Source organism: Entelurus aequoreus, linkage group LG05 (genome assembly GCF_033978785.1).
Source record: "Entelurus aequoreus isolate RoL-2023_Sb linkage group LG05, RoL_Eaeq_v1.1, whole genome shotgun sequence".
Taxonomy (NCBI): domain Eukaryota; kingdom Metazoa; phylum Chordata; class Actinopteri; order Syngnathiformes; family Syngnathidae; genus Entelurus; species Entelurus aequoreus.
This window is the reverse complement of record NC_084735.1, coordinates 12,527,110-12,552,021: the sequence shown is the minus strand read 5'-3', so window position 1 is coordinate 12,552,021 and position 24,912 is coordinate 12,527,110. Positions and strand designations below refer to the sequence as shown.

Genomic DNA, 24,912 nt, shown 5'->3' with positions numbered 1-24,912 from the left:
GTGTTCCAGCTACTTCCACTATATTGCAGACCTGCTTTTTGGTGGTTCTCGGTTGACTCTTGATCATCCTGACCAATTTTCTCTCAGCAGCAGGTGATAGCTTGCGTTTTCTTCCTGATCGTGGCAGTGACAATACTGTGCCATGCACTTTATACTTACCAACAATTGTCTGCACAGTTGCTCTTGGGACCTTAAGCTGCTTTGAAATGGCTCCAAGTGACTTTCCTGACTTGTTGAAGTCAATGATTTGTTTTTTCAAATCTGTGCTGAGTTCCTTTGCCTTTCCCATGGTGGTGTTTGTAAGCGAGTCTAATGACTGCATCACATGAGTCCTATTTAAATGTGCTCAGACAAGTCAACAATCATAATCACTCACATGAAGTTAAGAGGCCATGAAGATCATTTGATTGGATTGTAACTTTTCTACATCACCAACATTGATCATGTATGTTGCTGTATGTATACTTTTGACCCAGCACATTTGCTCACATTTTCAGTAGACCCATAATAGATTCATAAAAGAAGCAAACTTCATGAATGTTTTTTGTGACCAACAAGTATGTGCTCCAATCACTACATCACAAAAAAATAAGAGTTGTAGAAATGATTGGAAACTCAAGACAGCCATGACATGATGTTCTTTACAAGTGTATGTACACTTTTGACCACCACTGTATATTCAGCTTCTCACAAGCTGGTACCGGTACCAAAATGTATTTCGATACTTTTCTAAATAAAGGGGACCACAAATAATGTCATTATTGTCTTTATTTTAACAAAAACTGTTAGTGTACATGAAACATATGTTTATTATTGTAATTTAGTCCTTAAATAAAATAGTGAACATACTAGACAACTTGTCTTTTAGTAGTAAGTAAACAAACAAAGACTCCTAATTAGTCTGCTGATGTATGCAGTAACATATTGTGTCATTTATACACCTATTATTTTGTCAACACTATGAGGGACAAACTGTAAAAAATGATTATTAATCTGCTTGTTCATTTACTGTTAATATGTGCTTATTTTCTCTTTTGACATGTTCTATCTACACTTCTGTTAAAATGTAATAATCACTTATTCTTCTCTTCTTTGAATCTTTACATTAGTTTTGGATGATACCACACATTTAGGTATGGATCCGATACCAAGTAGTTACAGGATCATACATTGGTCATATTCAAAGTCCTCATGTGTCCAGGGACGTATTTGCTGACTTTATAAACATAATAGAAAATAAATAAAAACATTTGTGACGATAAAAAATATCGATGTAATCATAGTAGTATCGGCTAGATACGCTATTGTACTTGGTATCATTACAGTGGATGTCAGGTGTAGATCCACCCATGGTGTTTGTTTACATTGTGACGCTGGTGAGCTATTGTATTCTCCTATAATGTGTAGTGAAGCATGTTTAGCTATTCCTCGTCCTCCAGTGATAATGTACTTGTAAGAAACTTACTTTATTTGTCACCATGGAGACCAGGATTAGTGGTTTAGAAGTAGCTAAAACACTGTGGATGGATGTTAGCCGCTAGCTAGCTAGCCATGTGTTAAAGCACCTCTTCCTGAGGGTGTTTCAGTGTTATAACTTCACCTTTATGTTTACTTTTTACACCAAAATGCGTCCATTCTCCCTTTTCTGTCTACACACTGTGTCTGCTTGTAAGTACTCTGTGTGTGTGCGCTGCCCAACATGCTCCTCAGCTCGTAAAACCAGCAATGTCATGACATAATGGCGCGCTGTCATGCCTGTTAAAAAAAAAATGAAATAATTGGGAACCGGTACTTTTCAAACAGAGTATAGTACCGTTATTGATTCATCAGTACGGCGGTACTATACTAGTACCGCTATACCGCACAACCCTAGTAGGAATGAAAAAGTTAGTGAGAATGTAGTGTTTTTGTTTATTTCATGCCACTCGAACACAACTTTCCTAGTTCTGTTGTAAAGTTTGATGAGAGCATTCATGTGGAGCAGTGGAAAGTAAGAATAATATTGTTCTGCCCGTTTTCCACCTAATGCCACCATCATGTCTTCTCAGGGGGTTCAGCAGGTTCTGATGACCATGACTTCGACCCATCAGCAGACATGCTTGTCCATGACTTTGACGACGAACGCACGCTGGAAGAAGAGGAAATGTTAGAGGCGACGGATGAGACCAACGTCAATGAGATTGCAGATCTTGCTCGTGTAGGTCTTCAAGATGTCTGCAGGTTATTTCACATTTATCTCACCTGACGTTGTCACCTGCCCAGGAAGGAGACATGCCCATTCATGAACTCCTCAATCTGTACGGCTACGGGAGCGCGTCACCAGGGGATGAGGACGAGGAGGAAGACGAGGAAGAGGACGAAGAGGAGGATGAAGAGGATGAACTGGACAATGAAGAAAGCACGAAAGGCATTGACGAGCTGAAAAGAAACGAGGTGTGTTCATGTCTCCTGGGTTCCTCCACTAGTGCTTAGGGCTCTAAAAACTAATTCACTCGCCATGTTGTCAGCTTGCTTTGCCATTGATTGTGGACTTGTGTGTCAGTTTCAGGAAGAACGAGTCCAGAACTCGACAGAATTGGTGGACGAGGCCCCGGCACCTGCTGAGGGACGCACACGTTCAGTTCGGACCCTCGGCACCGTAGAACTGATTCGTTCACAGAAACTCAAGTACTTTGAAAGTATGCAGCCTCCCTTTCTCCAAATGACTTGCTGGTGTTCTTTTTAGTCCATCATCCCCATTAACGTACACATTGTGTGCTCAGGTAATAACGATGCAGAGGAAGAGTCAGATGAAGATGAGGACTATGTTCCGTCTGAAGATTGGAAAAAGGTATTTGATATTCTTTCTTGACGGCAGTGACGTCCAAATTTGGTACAAATTGTCAACACAGGAAATGGTTTAATCCAGGGGTCACCAACCTTTTTGAAACCAAGAGCTACTTCTTGGGTACTGATTAATGCGAAAGGCTACCAGTTTGATACACACTTAAATAAATTGCCAGGATTAGCCAATTTGCTCAATTTACCTTTAACTCTATGTTATTATTAATAATTAATGATATTTACACTCAATTGAACAGTTTAAAAGAGGAGAAAACACGAAAAAAATTACAATTAAATTCTGAAACATAGTTTATCTTCAATTTCGACTCTTTAAAATTCAAAATTCAACCGAAAAAAAGAAGAGAAAAACTAGCTAATTCGAATCTTTTTGAAAAAATTTAAAAAATAATTTATGGAACATCATTAGTAATTTTTCCTGATTAACAGTAATTTTAGAATTTTGATGACATGTTTTAAATAGGTTAAAATCCAATCTACACTTTGTTAGAATATATAACAAATTGGACCAAGCTGTATTTCTAACAAAGACAAATCATTATTTCTTCTAGATTTTCCAGAACAAAAATTTTAAAAGACATTCAAAAGACTTTGAAATAACATTTAAATTTGATTCTACAGATTTTCTAGATTTGCCAGATAATATTTTTTTTGAATTTTAATCATAATAAGTTTGAAGAAATATTTCACAAATATTCTTCGTTGAAAAAACAGAAGCTAAAATGAAGAATTAAATTAAAATGTATTTATTATTCTTTACGATAAAAAAAATAAATTTACTTGAACATTGATTTAAATTGTCAGGAAAGAAGAGGAAGTAATTTAAAAGGTAAATGTGTTTAAAAATCCTAAAATCATTTTTAAGGTTGTATTTTTTCTCTAAAATTGTCTTTCTGAAAGTTATAGGAAGCAAAGTAAAAATATTAATGAATTTATTTAAACAAGTGAAGACCAAGTCTTTAAAATATTTTCTTGGATTTTCAAATTCTATTTGAGTTTTGTCTCTCTTAGAATTAAAAATGTCGAGCAAAGCGAGACCAGCTTGCTAGTAAATAAATGAAATTTTAAAAAAAGAGGCAGCTCACTGGTAAGTGCTGCTATTTGAGCTATTTTTAGAACAGGCCAGCGGGCGACTCATCTGGTCCTTACGGGCTACCTGGTGCCCGCGGGCACTGCGTTGGTGACCCCTGGTTTAATCTGTGCTGTCAAACCATGGTTTAAAAAAAAAAAAATCTGATTAATCATGCTTAATGTTTGTACAAAAGCGTAATTTATCAGTGGTTGACAAAATTGCTGTGGTTGTGCCAGCGTTGTTAGTTGATGTACTGCTAACGTTCTTGCTAGTGGTTGCCTTAAAAACCTGTTTTGCTTTGAAATGGTATTTTAAATGTGTAGTGCTACTAGGGTTGGGCAATATGGCCTTTTATTAATAACTCGATATTTTTAGGCCATGTCACGATTAGGGATGATACTCGAAACCGGTTTTCCCGGTTGTTTGATAAGAAAAGAACCTAGTCCTCGGACTCGAATCCCTTTTTGAGACCACTATAGTAAAGAAAAAGAGTTGGTTCTTTATTCGAATCGCTAGGAACGAATCCCGTCGAGACCAGAAATGCCCCGTGAGACATCACAAGAAATGACGTCACGTAGCTCAGTCATTAGGCGCAGATAGCGAAAGCAGGAAAAACAATGCACCGAAAAAGCGCTCCAAGGTGTAATAAAGTTCAAAACAAAAGGTATAATCCAATGAATAACTTTACTGAGAGATTTGAGCAGGGTACAAACACACGACGAACACTTTTACCACCAACTGGAAACATAGCAACTAGGCTAGCAACGCACCTCCTTTACGGCAGCTGTCGCAACGTTCTTAAAGCAACCGCAGCACATACATATATATACAACACATCTTCCTTTTTTAACTTTTGTTTTTCTTTCCTTGTAAACAAAACAAAATCACACTGTATATGTGTTGTCTGTCTAATTATAAATAATGCAGACGAGGCGTGTTGGCTGAGTTCTTGACGTTTACTTTCACAGCGTGCTCATAACCTCATTCTTAGCTGCCGGGTGACGACATGCAACAACACTACCGCGCATGCTGGTCACTCCCGTTGCATGCTGGGTAGTGTAGTTGTTATATTCCCCCTATAAAGAAATAATGTTAACTCAATAAATAATAAAGTGTATTTCTTTTTTTAGCTTTAACTTTTCATTTTTTAGCATTGTAACCACATTTGCAAACAACTTTTCTCTCAATAGAATTTTCTTTCAAAAAAGAAATAAAGTGCAAACATGTCAAAGCATCATAACAAACAGTTATGTCAAATAGCAGCAGAAGTGCACTTTTTGGAGAGCTGTATTATTTTCAGTTTTGTGCCCAAGGGACTGATTTTATTTAACACTATATTATTATTTATACACTTATAGTGATCACAGAGACAGCTTGTTTTTGTGTTACTGTATATATTTGTTTTTCTGAAAAATCCCACTTAATATACTTTGGGTAACAACAGTCAATATTTATTTATTTTATTTTATTTTTTTAGGGGGGTAACAGTCAATATTTATTTATTTATTAGATTTTGTGTTTTTCTTATATAATAAAAGTGAGCTTTTGTTAAACCAAATATTGTGTGTTTTTTTCCATATACAACAACCTATCTGGACTCGATAAAGGAATCGATAAGGAATCTGTTCGATAAGAGGATTCGATAATAGGCTCGAACTCGATAATTTCTTATCAAACATCATCCCTAGTCACGATACACCATATATATTAGGGCTGCAACAACTAATCGATTAGATCGACTAAAATCTATTATAAAAATAGTCGGCGATTAATTCAGTCATCGATTTGTTGGATCTATGCTATGCGCATGTGCAGAGGCTTTTTTTAAATTTAATTTAATTTATTTATTTGTATTTTTTATAAACCTTTATTTATAAACTGCAACATTTACAAACAGCTGAGAAACAATAATCAAAATAAGTATGGTGCCAGTATGCTGTTTTAGTTTGTCTTTTTTTATCTGATTATTAATTGATTAATCGAAGTCATAATTGACAGATTAATCGATTATCAAATTAGTTGTTAGTTGCAGCCCTAATATATTTGTGGATATTTTGCCTTAGCCTTGAATGAACACTTGATGCATATAATTACAGCAGTATGATGATTCTATGTGTCTACATTAAAACATTCTTCATACTGCATTAATATATGCTACTTTTAAACTTTCCTGCAGAGAGGGAAATCACAACTAAGTCAATTTAGCAAAAGTCTATTTATGAAACAGTTATTAAGCAGTGGCACAAACATTCATGTCATTTCAAAACAGAAAGTGCAAGATTGTCAGAGACATTTTAAAACAAGCTATTAGTGCACTTTTGTGCATGATGTCACTAAGATGACATATCAAAACAACACTAAATTAAAGTGCACTTTTTGTACAGAACGCAAATAAAGTGCACTTTTGTGCATGATGTCACACAAGATATTTCAATTAGTGTCAAATAAAAATGAGCTGCATAATAGGAAATCAAATAGTGTATGTCCTTCACTATGTGGTAGGTTCCTGCGGACGTTATCTCCTTCTGTTGTTGACTATTTGTTTCATACGGTGTTGATGTGGAAATGGTTGCTTGGGCATTTTGTGGGTGTGGCACTGAACAGAGACGTTGACATGCGGAGTTTCAAGCACTCTTCATTCTCTAGCGGGTGACTTTTGAAATGATGCTACAAATTAGCAGTATTGCTACTTTTTGTAGCAACACTTTTGCCGCATACTTGACATATTACTGTTGTCTGTTCAACATCTTCCCGTTTGAAGCCAAACCACCGCCAGACGATGGACCCCCTGCTGTTTTTGTTGGGAATTAATTCTTCCTTCATTTGTTACCAGATTCGCACCTTCTCTCTCTCGTATTACCACTCGCACCGCTGCGCTTACACCACCTGCCACAGCTAACGTTAGCCATGCTGCTACCTCTTTGCTCGGCGAGAGCGTGTGACGTTGCACACGCGACTATATGTGACGTATGTAAGAAGGTGCGCTTGTTTTATGTCTCCGTGAGAAGGAGAGACTGAGAAGAGCCTGTAGTGCATACTTGCCAACCACACCCCCGGGGTGGGGGTGTGGTTGGGGGCGGAGGGCGTGGTTAAGAGGGGAGGAGTATATTTACAGCTAGAATTCACCAACTCGAGTATTTCATTTATATTTCATATATATATATATATATACAGTATATAAATATATATATATATATATATATATATATATATATATATATATATATATATATATATATATATATATATATATATATATATATATATATATATATATATATATATATATATATATATATATATATATATATATATATACACTACCGTTCAAAAGTTTGGGGTCACCCAAACAATTTTGTGGAATAGCCTTCATTTCTAAGAACAAGAATAGACTGTCGAGTTTCAGATGAAAGTTCTCTTTTTCTGGCCATTTTGAGCGTTTAATTGACCCCACAAATGTGATGCTCCAGAAAGTCAATCTGCTCAAAGGAAGGTCAGTTTTGTAGCTTCTGTAACGAGCTAAACCGTTTTCAGATGTGTGAACATGATTGCACAAGGGTTTTCTAATCATCAATTAGCCTTCTGAGCCAATGAGCAAACACATTGTACCATTAGAACACTGGAGTGATAGTTGCTGGAAATGGGCCTCTTTACACCTATGTAGCTATTGCACCAAAAACCAGACATTTGCAGCTAGAATAGTCATGTACCAAATTAGCAATGTATAGAGTGTATTTCTTTAAAGTTAAGACTACGGTAGTTTAAAGTTATCTTCATTGAAAAGTACAGTGCTTTTCCTTCAAAAATAAGGACATTTCAATGTGACCCCAAACTTTTGAACGGTAGTATATATATATATATATATTTATATTTATTTATTTATTTATTTTATTATTAATATAAATAAAATAAATACTTGAATTTCAGTGCCCGGAGGCTATCCAGTAGATGTCAGTATGGTCCTGTTTAAGAGTGTCACAACATTGCTGTTTACGGCAGACGAACTGCTTTACGCTAGACGAAAACATGACTGCTGTTGTTGTGTGTTGTTACCGCGCTGGGAGGACGTTAATGAAACTACCTAACAATAAACCCACATAAGAAACCAAGAACTCGCCCTCGATCATTCTACAGTTATAACGTGATTGGGCAGGCACGCTGTTTATATCGTGGGAAAGCGGACGTGAAAACAGACTGTCGCCGCTGTCCCCACTCAGGTCCGCATGGAGCTGGAGGGGGCGTGGCCTCCAGCTCCGGCTGAATTCCGGGTGAAAATTTCTTCCGGGAGGTTTTCGGGAGAGGCGCTGAATTCCGAGAGTCTCCCGGAAAATCCGTGAGGGTTGGCAAGTATGCTGTAGTGTAATGCCCACAGCTAAAAGCAACTACATGAGAAAGTATACTCCAATATCACCATATAGTCATTTTCTATATCGCACAGAGACAAACCCGTGATATATCCAGTATATTCCATATATCGCCCAGCATTAAGTGCTACTATAAGAGAGTTCATCGCTGTGATACATGCAAAGTACCTGAAGTCCTGTCGGTGTGTGTTTTGAAATACTTTCACCAGTCTCCTCACTCCTCTTTGCACTGACCGTACAACCACTTTAATAGCAGCCATTTAGGTAACCATCTGCGGTCAAGGTGAAGGAGCATTTGCGGTCAAAATGTCTGCCTCCATACAAAATTAGTGTAATATCTTTTGTGAACTGGAGGGGGCCAAGCTATCAGCCAATGATTTGAACTGAATGCGTTATTTTCCTAATCACCATGTGTTTTCTTTAACGTTGTTACTATAATAGCTGTGTAGTAAACGACATAGGCACATAAATATATACTGTACATGACATTTGAGTTCAAGCAAATGGTTGTTTGGGTGGCTGTGTTCTGCTTGTCTACAAGGCAATGGTTTGGTCTTTGTTAGAAGCACAGACGCCGTTCTCCCCAGGACCTCCGTTATAAACCATGACATTCATATACGCCTTGGAAGTATTGCTGTGTGGGCTCACTCACCATGTCACCCCCACGCATTCGCATGGAAAAGTAAAGTACTTCTTTTCATTTGTTAGTAATACCCAGTTCTTTGTTAGTAATAGTATACCGAACTAGGGATGTAACTAGGCAATATGGCCTAAAAATAAAATCTCCATTTTTTTAACCAAAAAATCTAATTACGATTCTTTCAAACAAACAATGAATACCAATGACAGAAATAATTCAAAACAAATTTGCCTTTTATTTGATCAAAAACTAGTTATTTGAAATGACACTTTATACACTACATCAGACCTGGTCAAATTAAGCCCCGGGGGCCGCATGCGGCCCGTTAAGCCTGTCAATCTGTCCCGCCGGACATTTCCAAATATTGTTTTTAGATCTTTAAGATGGAAAATGTACCTGCTGTTATCCAATCCAATTCAATCCACTTTATTCATATAGCACATCCACACAACAAGAATGTTTCCAAAGTGCTGCACAGCCATGTTAAAAACAATATTAAAAACGATATTAAAAACAATATTAAAAACAATATTATGCTACACCAATGACTGAATAAAAACAAAGAATAAATGAATAGAAAACCAATACAGAGACAACATAAAAAATAAATATGATTAAAAACGATTCCAAAGGGCAAAACCAATTAAAACAGTAAAATAGACATCAAAATTTATAACCCTAACCCTAACCACACAGGACAACAGAGGACAGAAGACCACACAACTCACGTAGTGTTAAAAGCCAAAGAATAAAAGTGGGTCTTAAGACGAGACTTAAAACACTCCACTGTGGAAGCAGTTTGAACATGGAGGGGCAGAGTGTTCCAGAGTTTAGGGCCGACCACCGAGAAGGCCCTGTCTCCCCTGGTTTTAAGTCTCGTCCTGGGCACCACGAGCTGTAGCTGGCTCTCGGACCTCAGAGCGCGCGCAGGAGTGTAAATTTGGATGAGGTCCGAGATATACTGAGGTGCCAGTCCATGTAAAGCTTTAAAAACAAACAGCAAGGATTTAAAATCAATTCTAAAATGAACAGGGAGCCAGTGCAAACTCCGAAGAATTGGGGTTATATGCTCACGTTTCCTGGCCCCTGTTAAAAGTCGTGCTGCCGCGTTCTGGACTAACTGCAACCGGGAGAGAGCTTTTTGGCTAATGCCAGCATAAAGTGCATTGCAGTAGTCCAGGCGACTTGAAATAAAAGCATGCACGACTTGTTAAAGGTTAAAAGATAAAAATGGTTTTACCTTTGCTAAAAGACAAAGATGATAAAAACACGATTTTAAAACGCCATTGACTTGTTTGTCAAATTTAAAATCGCTGTCTATAGTGACGCCAAGGCTGGTGACTTTGGGACGCACATAATTTTGCAATGGTCCCAAGTCAGTGAGGGCCGGACCAAAAACTGAAATTTCTGTTTTTCCCTCATTCATTATTAAAAAATTCTGGGCTAACCAAGCCTTGACATCACACAGACAGTTGAGAAGGGGTGTCAGGGGGCCGTGGCCTTTTGAAATTGGCATATACATTTGGCAGTCATCTGCATAAAAGTGATAAGACACTCCATGTTTCTTAAAAATCTCTCCAAGAGGGAGAATGTACAAGGAAAACAGGATGGGGCCTAGAATGGATCCCTGGGGGACACCACAGTAAAGCGGAGCAGAAGAAGAGGTGGTGTCCCCCAGCCTGACAGAGAAGGACCTCTCTGACAGGTAGGATCTGAACCACTCTAATGCAGTCCCCCTGACACCCACACAGTCTCTCAGGCGGTCTAAAAGAATTGTGTGGTCGACTGTATCAAAGGCAGCTGTAAGATCTAAAAGCACTAAAATGGCAGAGCTACCAGAATCAGACATTAAAAGCAAGTCATTAAAAACCTTTAAAAGTGCAGATTCAGTACTGTGCAAAGTCTTGTATCCAGACTGAAATGATATGATGTGTAGTGATGTTTTCAAATGAGCGTAAGTCTTGAACTATACAAAGTATTTCAATGGTTGGAATCTGCACCTTTGCATGATATACCAGTTACTATGGTAATCTAATTAGTTACTATGGTAATCTAATTAGTGACTATGGTCATGTAAATCACAGCAGCTCAGACGAGGCACCAAGCAGTGTGGGTGGGGAGCGTTTCCACAGAGTGTTTCCAGAGCGGCCAGCCTGAATTGTGGGTGTCAGGGACATACGCGCAAGGAGATTTTTACAACAAAGTTCTAAAGCTTAGTGATGTATCAGATAGTAGGTGGTTTTTTTTTTACTCTTCGCGTTCATATTTCGCTGTGTTTGTTGTATTTTTGTTGCGTTTCGCTTGACTGTAAAATATGTGGATGGAGAAGTGGTGTAGCGTTCATATGTTGTCAATATTCAGTGTTTTATTGTTCATAGTTAATATTGTAAATCCCACATTCTTTATTTTCATGGACATTCTGGGTGTCTCATTCAGTAAAAATTCCATTCCGTTTTTTCTGTCATAACGTTTTTAGCATTCAGACATTATTGTGAGGTTTTGTATTAGTGTTCCTAAAAAATAGATATACCGGCCCCCAGACATTTTTTCTCTCTAAATTTGGTACCCCGAGGCAAAATAATTGCCCAGGCCTGCACTACATTGTACTCTTACCAAACTTGTAATTTGTATAATGTTGTTCTTTATAGACCAGATATAAATGGTACTTTATATGCAATCATTTTCAAATAATTACATTAAGAGCTTTGTCTGGGAGACAATACTTCTGCTCGAATACAATACTTCTGTAAACAAAAACATAGCAATGTACATTGCATGCAACTAGATAATCATCTCCAACATTGAGATGAATAAAGTGCAAACTTAAAACTTCTGTCTTGAAAAAGTTACTTCTGTAACTAAAAATCCAGCATTGCACACTGCATGCAAATAAACTGTTATTACCGGTAATCAATAAGCGTACAAATAATAATTAAATAGTAATAAAAAACAATCAGATCAAAAAGGTGCAAACGTATAACTTTTGCCTCGAAAACAATTAGTAATAAGAGGAAAGAAAACATGAATTTTGTATTTTTTAATTCGCCTGCAACAAAAAACGCAATTTTATTGATAAAAACAATATATCGCACGGGCCTGGATGTAACGATATGGAACTATCATATCACGGTTATCGCGACTAAAATGATCACGGCTATCAGCAGTATCGCCATGTTGTTGAGTGTGCTCAAAAAGTGCAAGTAGACACACTCAAATCTTTTGACAAATTTATTTTAAGAAGAGAAATAACTCAAATAGAAAATCCACAATGTTGCAAGTTTTGTGTTGCTTATGCTTCACCGATAATGTTCTAGTCTTAGTATTTTATCTTTTTTAATGACTAAGCTTTTATTGTTGCAAATACTGTCTTGTAGCCCTTTAAAATGTATTTAAATGAAAACTGCCTAACAAATAAATCCTGTAATTGACTATTTCTGGCCAGCTGTGTTCAGTGGTCCTTGAACGCCCTGTAGAAACACTTCCTTCTCTTATCCCTTCCCAGTGTGGGTTCAATGTGCACACTTGAATATCTTAGTTGCTCAGACAACTGTGTGGTTATATAAGTTTTAGCATATATATCTAAATGTATATAATCACATGTTAGCATTAAAGCTAACGAGCTCGTGCCATTCACTTCGTAAACGGTTATACTAACCCTCGGGAGTTTTGCCGCAATTATCATTAATACCGCATGTCGTTACATCCAGAGCTTGAATTTAAAGTTCAAAGTGCTTTTAGGAAAGCTTACTGGGGAACAAACCGTTTTGAGTGTGTGTAGCTTTAATGCTAATGAGTTGTGTTTGCTCATGTCTGGAGGCGCTATTTGTCTCTATTTAAGCATACACTGGAACTCTCCACTTGTCCAACGTAGCAAATACAATCTATCCGATAGGACGTAACATTAAGAAGCAGAGGACTATGCTATGTGAGCTAGAATCAGCTTTATTTGCCAAGTAAGTATGTTTATTAACACACAAGGAATTTGACTTGGTAGACTGTGCTCTCTTTGTCCAGTGCAAGACACAAATGCTAACATAATAGTCACATTTTAACAGATCATCATGCTATAAATGAGCGTATTTGCTGAAAAGAAAAAATTAAATGTATATCACTGACTGATAGTTGGCAGGGATTCAATGCTTTATTATAAGATCTGCAGCAAAGCTTTTTTTTTAAAATTTTATTTCAATTTTATCCTAATTTTCAATTTTTTGTTAATTAATTTTTCTGTATTAACTTTTGCCCAACGACAAGGAGAGTAAAAAAGGAAGTTGGATACTGCCACACTAAGTATGTGAAAGAAATTTACAGTATAAAAGGAAGGAGTTTTTTATTCCTGTTTCATATAATTCTTGTGTTTAATCTTTTTATGACATTTATATGTCCTTCATGGGTTCTGTGTACAGTGTGAGGGACTTAGGTGTTAATATAGCTACAGGATCCGACTTACATTAACACTGGACTTACATCACCGTCTGGGGAAGTCATCTATTTGTAACCTGAGGATAGAGCTGGAGAATTATGGGGAAAAAATATTAATCATGATTAGTTTGATTGATATTAATAACAATATCATTCATTAATTTGAAAAAAAGTTATTGTACCACCAAAACTCAACTTTGAATATAATTTGTAAGAACTGTATATAAATTAATAACAAATAAACAAGTAACAAGTCATCAATACATTTAAATGACAATAGCAATATGAAAAAACTGTTAATATTTATTTTGTATGTTTTACTTTGTATACTTATTTTACCACCATAGAGAGTCTGCTTTTTGTGTCATGAATGAATGTCAATAAAATGCAATTTTAAGCAGTATTTTAAGTAAAAGCATAATAATTTTGTAAATGCATCAACAGATGCTTAAAGTACATTATGCCTGTGTAAGGTACTTTTTTGAGACTTTTATTTTGTTAGCAGTCAGACCGGATGTTGCGCATAGCGCAGTTATTGTGAAGGAGGAAAGCGTGCTGTTGTTCTGAGAAAGAAGATGACTACACGCTGTAGTTTCTCAAGTTGCAACTGCTGTTTGTACATTGATCTTACATGGATGATGTCGCTCACAACAACACAAGCCGATGAGATAAGTTGAGGGTGAATGGATTGTTCTTGCTAGCTTCAGCTTCCTAGTTTAGTCTGTAATTCAAGTTCCCCTCTCGACGTTGTTTAGTTCAGGACAGCGATGGCTGAGCAGACTTGGACACATTATTTTTACAAACAAATGTTGCTTCTACTCACAATGACAACATTTCATTCACATTGATGTCAATTCCCTGGTATTCTGCGTTTAACAACAGATTCCGTTTTACTGGCCAATTCTGTGATTTTGTCTGTGGTTACGGTAACATGGAAATCATATTCCTTACTTTTTTTGTTGAGAATAGAATAGAAAGCCTTTATCGTCATCATACGGCGTATAATGAGCTCCTTAGGTGCACACATAAATAGCACAAGTAAAAGTATAAATACACAGTATAAAAACACAGACGGGTAAACAGAGAAGAGGTAGTTTGATTCTCAAGGATCCATTTCGTAAACGAGATATATGGTCACACATTGTTGGTATCATTAAAAGTCTGTGTCAGGTTCAAACACTGATGACATCTATTAAGCAGACAAGAAGCAAGGAATTAAACAGAGACAGGATTCAATTTAGCTCATTGAGGAGAAACGTCTGGGCTGTACTCTTTGCACAGTCTTCCACCACGCTCTGACGAAAGGTCGCACGCCTCTTTTATTTGGACTTTCCCTGATTACATGGCAACAGCTGTTTCTAAAGGAAGGGGGTCGTAAACAGCCGTCGCCTTTTGTTACAAAACAGTTCAAAGAAAAGGTGCCTGGAGGGGGGTCAGGTCCTGCTTCCTCTCCGCTTTGTAGCTCTCGGGTCAAGACAAAATCTTCCTGTGGATTACAATAAACCAAAGAAACCGACACCTTCATGTCGCTTCCCATCCTACACAGTGGAGTTTTACAAGCCTTTTGATTGGTAAGATCAAAGACAGCTTTTGTATGCTCGCCGGGAACTCATGGAAACACAAAGTTTTGTGATAACTTAGATACAATTATTCTGACAGTCCGTTTTGCATAATAGGAGAAATGTGTCACAAAAAGTAAAAGAAAAGCCAAAGGTGCACATAGTTCTTCTTGATGCTTTATGTTGGGGAAAAACATATAGCTTGTCCAACGATTCATTCTAAAGTTGTTTGAAACCTGTTCCAACAGGAGATAATGGTGGGGTCCATGTATCAAGCAGAAACCCCTGCTGGTCTATGTAAATATAAAGACAATGAAAAAGGTAGGACAACCCCCAAAAAAAGATCAATGAATGTTGAGGAGAAAGTAATTTACTCATTGTTTCGGTTTTTTGGGTTCTTTCAGTTTACGAAAATGACGACCAGTTGTTGTGGAACCCTGAATGTCTACCTGAAAACAAAGTGGTGGAGTTCCTAACAGAAGCATCCAAGCGAACGGGTGAGGAGAAGGGAGTGGACGCCATCCCAGAAGGGTCCCACATCAAAGACAACGAACAGGTGAGACCTGCACCTGGCTCGCAGCACATCCATTACATATTTCTACATGCTACAGATTCATCAAGAAGATTGTTCATTTAAAAGAGCCATATGTAATAATGTGGCCAGAAATGGTACTGCAATCAGGGTCAAAATTCTGTAGTCCCCTCCCTCTCTCCCTGACTGAGGTTGTCAGATATGCAGCCGAATCCAGCTCAAGGAACTTCAAACTTCCACTGCCACTTACTATTGGTTGAGGTGCTGGGACCATGATAGCTGAATAGACAAGGGTTTTGTCAATAACAAATCTCTAACCAACACAGAAATGATGCCATTTTCTGGAAGAAGTAGGTCATGCCTGCCTACAATATCACAACAATCATATGGTTATTGTCAGTACTATCAGAAAACAACGACTAAAACCAATGCTAGCAATGGTTATACTGGTGAACATAAGTACAGCATGCTTGGCAGCCTATTGTCCCAAAACTACGAACGGGGAATTATTTTATCACGTGATTTGGCTGTCTCCATACGTTTCACATTGCCACGATGACAGCCGTGCTAATGTTGGAAGCCATTTCCTCAGCGTATCAGCATATTGAGAAGGAAATAGGCACTGACACTACCCATATCCACTTAAGTTCCAAAATATATATGTTGCCCCGTCAGTTGAATGACACATGGACATACATGCTGACTAGCATATACTTCCCCCGTTAGCATGTATGTCCATGTGTCATTGACTGGGCTAGCATGCTAACATTGGTTGTAGGAACATACTAGCTTTGTTAGACAAGATCATAGACTGTATTGGACAATATACCGGTAGTTTACACACCAAATGTCCATTCCCATCCTAAGAAAACCTAAATGCCCGACTTACCTATCAAGGAGGAAATGAGCAAGTTTGGCATCAGATGAAAAAATCTTTCAAAGGCATCCCCGACACAAATCCTGGTTTTGTTCCTGGCTTTGTCGTGAATAAGTTGAGAATGGTAACTTTTAGATGGACTAAGGTCTGACATGTTTAGTAACTTTACCAGTGGCAGTAGCCAGACCAAGATAGCAACCTGGATGTGAAACACTCAGACTTTCTAATTGGTCAAGCAGTGGAGGGCGGGGCATCGGAATGAAGAAAACAATGAGTGTATCCTGGCTAAACTACTGTTATCAGTTATAGAGGTATTGGAAAAGACGATGATTTATTGATGACTTTTGACATACCATTTAATGACATTTAGTGACATTATTACATATGGCTCCTTTAAAACCACTCTTGACTATGACTGTTGCAAAATGAGAGTTAAAAAACTGTTTCCCTGCAGGCACTATATGAGCTGGTGAAATGTGACTTTGACGCAGAAGAAGCTTTAAGAAGACTTAGGTTTAACGTAAAAGCAGCCAGGGGTAAGCACACACCTGACAAATATGCACCTGGTATGAGTGAGTGTTAATGTGGTGTGGTCATTGCAGAGGAACTTTCTGTCTGGACTGAGGAGGAATGTAGAAATTTTGAACAAGGACTAAAATCCTATGGGAAAGATTTTCATTTGATACAGGCCAACAAGGTAAGACACATGGCCATTTGACGTATTGCCAAAAAGTAGGGCTGTCTTCCACTGATTCATTAGATTTTGCCCGTCGTCGACGATTAGTCAAACTATTGATATATAAAAGTGACTGTTCACCAGGTGTGTAGTCCAAAGAAATTAAGAAAGGAATACATTTAAAAGTAGGGATGTAACCATACACACGCTAAAATCTTTTAACCAAGTGATTTAAATAAATTAAAAAATTAAAAAAATAAAATAAAAAAAATTTAAAATGTTTTTTTTTTTTAAATTAAAATAAATGTAAATAATTTAAAAAAAAATTCAAAAGCCACTATTTTTGCTGCTATTTTGCACAATTTTTTTTACTCCTAGTATTTTATCAGTTTTAATGGCTGAGCTTTTATTGTTTTAAATGTAAATAATTTAAAAAAAAATGTTAGAAAAGCCACTATTTTGCTGCTATTTTGCACTATTTTTTAAATCTTAGTATTTTATCAGTTTTAATGGCTGTGCTTTTATTGTTTTAAATGTAAATAATAATTTTAAAAAAATGTTAGAAAAGCCACTATTTTGCTGCTATTTCGCACTATTTTTTTACTCTTTGTATTTTATCAGTTTTAATGGCTGAGCTTTTATTGTTTTAAATGTAAATAAAAAATTACAAACTGTTAGAAACACCACTATTGTGCTGCTATTTTGCTTTATTGGTTTTACTCTTAGTATTTTATCAGTTTTAATGGCTGAGCTTTTATTGTTTTAAATGTAATTAATAATTTGAAAAAATGTTAGAAAAGCCACCATTTTGCACTATTTTTTTAATCTTAGTATTTTATCAGTTTTAATGGCTGAGCTGTTATTGTTTTAAATGTAAATAATTTTTAAAAAATGTTAGAAAAGCCACTATTTTGCTGCTATTTTGCACTATTTTTTTAATCTTAGTATTGTATCAGTTTTAATGGCTGTGCTTTTATTGTTTTAAATGTAAATAATCATTTTTAAAAATGTTAGAAAAGCCACTATTTTGCTGCTATTTTGCACTATTTTTTTTACTCTTAGTATTTTATCAGTTTTAATGGCTGAGCTTTTATTGTTTTAAATGTAAATAAAAAATTACAAACTGTTAGAAACACCACTATTTTGCTGCTAATTTTGCTTTATTGGTTTTACTCTTAGTATTTTATCAGTTTTAATGGCTGAGCTTTTATTGTTTTAAATGTAAATAATAATTTGAAAAAATGTTAGAAAAGCCACCATTTTGCTGCTATTTTGCACTATTTTTTTAATCTTAGTATTTTATCAGTTTTAATGGCTGAGCTTTTATTGTTTTCAATGTACCGGTAAATACAAATTTACAAAACGTTAGAAACGCCACTATTTTGCTGCTATTTTGCTCTATTGTTTTTACTCTTAGTATTTTATCATATTTTATCAGTTTTAATGGCTGAGCTTTTATTGTTTAAATGTAAATAATTTTTTAAAATGTTATAAAAGCCACCATTTTGCAGCTATTTTGCAAAAAAAATGTAATCTTAGTATTTTATCAGTTTTAATGGCTGAGCTTTTATTGTTTTAAATATAAATACAAATTTACAAAATGCTAGAAACGCCACTATTTTGCTGCTATTTTGCAAAAAAAATGTTTTAAATTTAGATTGTTACTGTAGCTCTTTAAGATGTATTTAAATGAAAAGTGCGTAACAAATCAAATCTATTGTTGTGATTATAATTTCTGGCGTGCGTTGTTCAGTGGCCAGTCAGTCCGTGAGTTCATGAAATGGCAGTTATCAATCTCGGATTTTTGATCATTATGATTTAAAACACAAATTCTAACCGTCTGTAGTTTTACCATGGTTATCATTATTACCGTTTATCGTTACTTCCTTACGTTAAAGCACAGGTGTCAAACTCAAGGCCGGGGGGCCAGATCTGGCCCGCAAACACCTGGAAATGATATGTCTATAAAGTACTTCTTATTTTCTCACTAAATGTAATTGATTTTTTTCGTTTTGACAGAAAAAAATATATGTACTGCTTGAAATTGCATGCATTTTAAACTTTAATAGTATTTAATATTGCAACAAATATTACAGTATATTATCATACTTTCCAAACATGTTTTTGTCTAAATAAAAATACTTAACTTTACAGCAAACAACGCATCAAATTAATAAAAATGACAATACATGTTACGTTGTTCTTTACAGCATATTACTGTAAATTTATAAAAACTATTACCGTTTTTTGTGTTAAAATTCTGTTGACTGAGCTGCCAGTTTCTGATTGTAAAATCTTGTTTTTAACGGTGTATTACTGTAAATGTTTTTACGGTAGAAAAACTAGCAGCCAAGTTGCCAGAATTTTCAATGAACAATATAATGTTGTAATAACAAAGTCAATTTAACACAACAATTCTGGCAACTAAGCTGCCAGCTTTTGCTGTAAAAACCAACCCAAAAACAGTTGTACTGTTTTTACATTTACCCTAAAATGTTTTTAAAAAAAAAAGTAAAACCGTATTTTACAGAAACATTTTGTAAATGTAAAGTTTTTACTGTAAAATGGACAGTCTACGTAAAACAATTTATATAATGAATAATGAAATCCAGAGGCAAATTCCTACATTATTATTCACTGTTACACTCTGATGGCAGCCATAACTGCCATGTGGCCCTCAATGAAAACCACTTTCACATCCCTGCATTAAAGTCAACTAAGTTTCATTTGCGACTTTTTCCCCGCTCAAAAAAAGGCTAAAGGACAGTTTGTGAGGAACTTGGCTCAAGGACATCAAACTTGACTAAATAGAAGAAAGTTTCTGTATGTGAACCTGCGGAAGGATCTTTGTTTTAAACTTGGCTCAAGGACATCAAACTTGACTAAATAGAAGAAAGTTTCTGTATGTGAACCTGCGGAAGGATCTTTGATCTTTATCTTTTTCAAGAGGAGAACTACACCTCCAGGGCAAGCTGCGTCCCGACCAGCCTCATTTGTCTGAAACGTTCTCCCAACACTAGAAGGGAAATATTTTTGTGTGCAGACAAACATCGTTTATATAATAAGAGATGTGGGAGGCCAAAACAGGACCAGCTGTTTTATTAAAGACCTGACGTCACACCAGGAAGGCTGAGGAGATATCCCAAACTACATTATCTTTTGCTCTCTAAAATCTATTGGTCTGTACTAGGGTTGTCCCCATACCAATGTTTTGGTACCGGTACCATACTTTTCTAAACAAATTTGATTATTGGCTTTATTTTAACAACATATTTTAGTGTACATGAAACATGTTTATTATTGTAATTTAGTCCTTAAATAAAATAGTGAACATACTAGACAACTTGTCTTTTAGTAGTAAGTAAACAAACAAAGACTCCTAATTAGTCTGCTGACATATGCAGTAACATATTGTCATTTATACACCTATTATTTTGTACACATTATGAGGGACAAACTGTAAAAAATGAATTATTACTCTACTTGTTCATTTACTGTTAATATCTGCTTATTTTCTGTTTTAACATGTTCTATCTACACTTCTGTTCAAATGTAATAATCACTTATTCTTCTCTTCTTTGATACTTGACATTAGTTTTGGATGATACCACACATTTAGGTATGGATCTGATACCAAGTAGTTACAGGATCATACATTGGTCATATTCAAAGTCCTCATGTGTCCAGGGACATATTTACTGACTTTATAAACATAATATGAAGTTTAAAAAAAGGAAAATAGATTTTGTGACAATAAAAAATATCGGTGTAATCATTGTAGTATCGACTGGATACGCTCTTGTACTTTGTATCATTACAGTGGATTAAATTAAAGTACCAATGATTGTCACACACACACTAGGTGTGGTGAAAACTTGTTCACCCCCTGGGAGGTGAGGGGAGCAGTGGGCAGCAGCGGTGCTGCGCCCTGGAATCATTTTTGGTGATTTAACCCTCAATTCCAACCCTTGATGCTGAGTGCCAAGCAGGGAGGTAATGGCTCCCATTTTTATAGTCTTTCGTATGAATCGGCCGGGGTTTGAACTCACAACCTACCGATCTCACTAGGCCACTGAGTCAGGTGTAGATCCACCCATGGCGTTTGTTTACATTCAGGAGCGCTAGCTTTTGTTAGCTGTGATGCCGGTGAGCTATTGTATCTTCCTACGGTGTGTAGTGAAGCATGTTTAGCTATTTCACCAGTGATAATGTTACTTGTAAGAAACTAACTTTGTCGCCATGGAGACCAGGATTAGTGATTTAGAAGTAGCTAAAACACTGTGGATGGATGTTAGCTGCTAGCTAGCTAGCCATGCCTTAAAGCAGCTCTTCCTGAAGGTGTTTCAGTGTTATAACTTCACCTTTATCTTGACTTTTTACACCAAAATGCGTCCATTCTCCCTTTTCTGTCTACACACTGTGTCTGCTTGTAAGTACTCTGTGTGTGTGCGCTGCCCAACATGCTCCTCTGCTCCTAAAACTGGAAATGTCACCACGTGACGATGATGCGCTGTCATGCCCGTTAAAAAAAAAGGGTTCTGGGGAACCGGTACTTTTTAGAGGTGGTATAGTACCAAATATGATTCATTAGTATTGCAGTACTATACTAGTACAACCCTAGTCTGCACACAAGAATATTTGAGTAATATTTAAAGACAACATGATGAACACAATCAATGCGGGGGTGAGGACGGGTTTAACGTCTGAATCGACTCCTCAACTTTTTGAAGACAGCCCTACTAAAAAGAGTGAACTTGGGTGTATCCGGGAAGTATTCATAGCACCCACCTTTTTCCAAATGTTGTTATGTTACAGCCTTATTCCAAATAGAATACAAATCATCTTTGTCCTGAAAATTCTACACACATCATGACAATGTAAAAGTTTTTTTAATTTTTTTTTTAGACTTTTTCTCAAAAGTGATCTCAGGTGCATCCTGTTTCAACTGATCCTCCTTGAGATGTTCCTACAGCTTCATTGGAGTCCACCTGTGCTAAATCCAGTTGTTTGGACAGACACACACCTGTTTATACATACGGTCCACACCTGACAGTGCATGGCAGAGCTAACATAAGAATGAAGTCCAAGGAGTTGTCTGTAGACCTCAGAGACAGGACTGTCTCCAGGCTCAAGTCTGGGGAAGGGTACAGAAAATATCTGCTGCCTTCAAGGTCCCAAAGAGGACAGTGGCCTCCATTTGCAAATGGAAGAAGTTTGGAACCACCAGGACCAAGGCCATGGCCAATCTGTCAGAACTACAGCGTTCCTCTGTGGAGAGAGGAGAACCTTCTAGATGGACAATCCACCAATCAGGCCAGACAGAAGACATTTCTTAGTCAAAAAGTTTGCCAAAATGCACCTGAAAGACTCTCAGACCATGAGGAACTACATTCTCTGGTCTGATGAGACAAAGATGGAAGTCTTTGGCGTGAATGTTTGGAGGAAACCAGGCCAATATCATCCCTACAGTGAAGCGGGGTGGTGGCAGCATCATGCTGTGCTTTTCAGCGGCATGAACGGACAAACTACATAGTCAGGATAGAGGGAAAGATGAATGTAGCAACGTACAGAGACATCCTGGATAAAAACCTGCTCAAGAGCGCTCTTGAACTTAGACTGGGGCGACGGTTCATCTTTCAGCAGGACAAAGACCCTAAGCACACAGCTAAGATATCAAAAGAATGGCTTCAGGACCACTCGAGTGGCTCATTCGGAGTCCAGACCTGAATCTTATTGAACATCTCTGGAGAGATCTGAAAATGGCTGTGCACCAAACTGGTGGAGCTTCAGAGGTGCTGCAAAGAGGAATGAGAGAAAGTGCCCAAAGATAGGTGTGCCAGGCTTGTGGCATTGCATTCAAAAAGACTGGAGAGTGGACTTCCTGCCAAAAGTGCATCAACTAAGTTTGTGATTCCTTAGGTTTTTATTTTTAAAAAGTTTGCAAACATTTGTAAAAAAAAAAAAAAAGTTTACATTTTTGTGGTATTGTGTGTAGAATTTTGAGGAGAATTAATGAATGTATTCCATTTTGGAATGTGGCAGTAAGATCAAATGTAGGACAGAAGTGAAGCGCTGTGAATAGTTTGCAGATGCACTGAATGTTCCACGAGCATGACATGAAGGTCACATTTAAAGTGTTGGATGTTGCATGCTGACCTTTTGTGTTAAAACACTTGTAATAACCACCATTTCATGTCTGCTGAATTACAGGTGAGAACTAGGTCTGTAGGAGAATGTGTGGCCTTTTATTACATGTGGAAGAAGTCTGAGCGTTATGATTTCTTTGCACAGCAAACCAGACTTGGAAAAAGGAAATACAACCTTCACCCTGGCGTCACGTAAGCCTCTTGTTACTAAGTCATCAAAGTTTTGTTACCAAGTCCTCAAAGTTTTGCTACCAAGTCCACAAAGTTTTGTTACCAAGTCCTCAAAGTTTTGCTACCAAGTCCACAAAGTTTTGTTACCAAGTCCTCAAATTATTGTTACTAAGTCCTCAAAGTTTTGTTACCAAGTCCTCAAAGTATTGTTTCTAAGTCATCAAAGTTTTGTTACCAAGTCCTCAAATTATTGTTTCCAAGTCATCAAAGTTTTGTTACCAAGTCCTCAAAGTATTGTTACTAAGTCCTCAAAGTATTGTTACTAAGTCCTCAAAGTATTGTTACTAAGTAATCAAAGTATTGTTACCAAGTCCTCAACGTATTGTTACTAAGTCCTCAAAGTATTGTTACCAAGTCCTCAAAGTATTGTTACCAAGTCATCAAAGTATTGTTACCAAGTCCTCAAAGTATTGTTACCAAGTCCTCAAAGTATTGTTACCAAGTCCTCAAAGTATTGTTTCTAAGTCATCAAAGTTTTGTTACCAAGTCCTCAAATTATTGTTTCCAAGTCATCAAAGTTTTGTTACCAAGTCCTCAAAGTATTGTTACTAAGTCCTCAAAGTATTGTTACTAAGTCCTCAAAGTATTGTTACTAAGTCATCAAAGTATTGTTACTAAGTCCTCCAAGTATTGTTACCAAGTCCTCAAAGTATTGTTACCAAGTCATCAAAGTATTGTTACCAAGTCATCAAAGTATTGTTACCAAGTCCTCAAAGTATTGTTACCAAGTCCTCAAAGTATTGTTACCAAGTCCTCAAAGTATTGTTACTAAGTCATCAAAGTATTGTTACTAAGTCATTAAAGTATTGTTACCAAGTCCTCAAAGTATTGTTACCAAGTCCTCAAAGTAGTGTTACCAAGTCCTCAAAGTATTGTTACTAAGTCCTCGAAGTATTGCTACTAAGTCATCAAAGTGTTGTTACCAAGTCTCAAAGTATTGTTACTAAGTCCTCAAAGTATTGTTACCAAGTCCTCAAAGTTTTGTTACCAAGTCCTCAAAGTATTGTTTCCATGTCATCAAAGTTTTGTTACCAAGTCCTCAAAGTATTGTTACCAAGTCCTCAAAGTATTGTTACCAAGTCATCAAAGTATTGTTACTAAGTCATCAAAGTATTGTTACCAAGTCCTCAAAGTATTGTTACCAAGTCCTCGAAGTATTGTTACCAAGTCCTCAAAGTATTGTTACCAAGTCATCAAAGTATTGTTACTAAGTCCTCTTCAATATGTTCAGTAAAGAGCTACCTTACCTTTTATTGTCAAAGGTTCACATCCATTTGTTAGCTTACAGCCTTTGATAGGGGTGTCCCAACTGTTTCTTTATTAATACGATACCAATAGAATTGTACGATACCCAAGTTACACTGATACAATATCGGCACAAATTATAGTACACACTTGTATTGTTTTGTAGTGTGGAATTCATCAAAAAACAATGCTAACCTTATCACAGATGTGAAGTGTAGTGGTCATTAGTTTTTTGGCAACACCTCATGAAATGAAGCTCAAGTTGAATGATGCGGACACGTTTGTTACGAGTTACTTTTTAATGCAT

General features: G+C 36.6%; 1 protein-coding gene across 5 annotated transcripts in view; it reads left to right on the top strand.

The window, feature by feature from the left end:
• The window catches only part of mier1b (mesoderm induction early response 1b, transcriptional regulator), a 48,338-nt gene that overhangs the window by 14,269 nt on the left and 9,157 nt on the right, over positions 1 to 24,912 (top strand). For 3 of the 5 annotated variants that reach the window (XM_062047096.1, XM_062047095.1, XM_062047093.1), the window contains exons 3-11: positions 2,049 to 2,197; positions 2,263 to 2,433; positions 2,543 to 2,678; positions 2,763 to 2,830; positions 15,147 to 15,219; positions 15,303 to 15,454; positions 16,762 to 16,843; positions 16,910 to 17,004; positions 23,194 to 23,321. In XM_062047096.1, coding sequence (XP_061903080.1) covers positions 2,096 to 2,197; positions 2,263 to 2,433; positions 2,543 to 2,678; positions 2,763 to 2,830; positions 15,147 to 15,219; positions 15,303 to 15,454; positions 16,762 to 16,843; positions 16,910 to 17,004; positions 23,194 to 23,321 — 1,007 coding nt within the window. In that variant the 5' untranslated portion in view covers positions 2,049 to 2,095. The remainder of the gene's footprint in view (positions 1 to 2,048; positions 2,198 to 2,262; positions 2,434 to 2,542; positions 2,679 to 2,762; positions 2,831 to 15,146; positions 15,220 to 15,302; positions 15,455 to 16,761; positions 16,844 to 16,909; positions 17,005 to 23,193; positions 23,322 to 24,912) is intronic. The other 2 variants (XM_062047094.1, XM_062047097.1) reach the window with 2 other exon arrangements.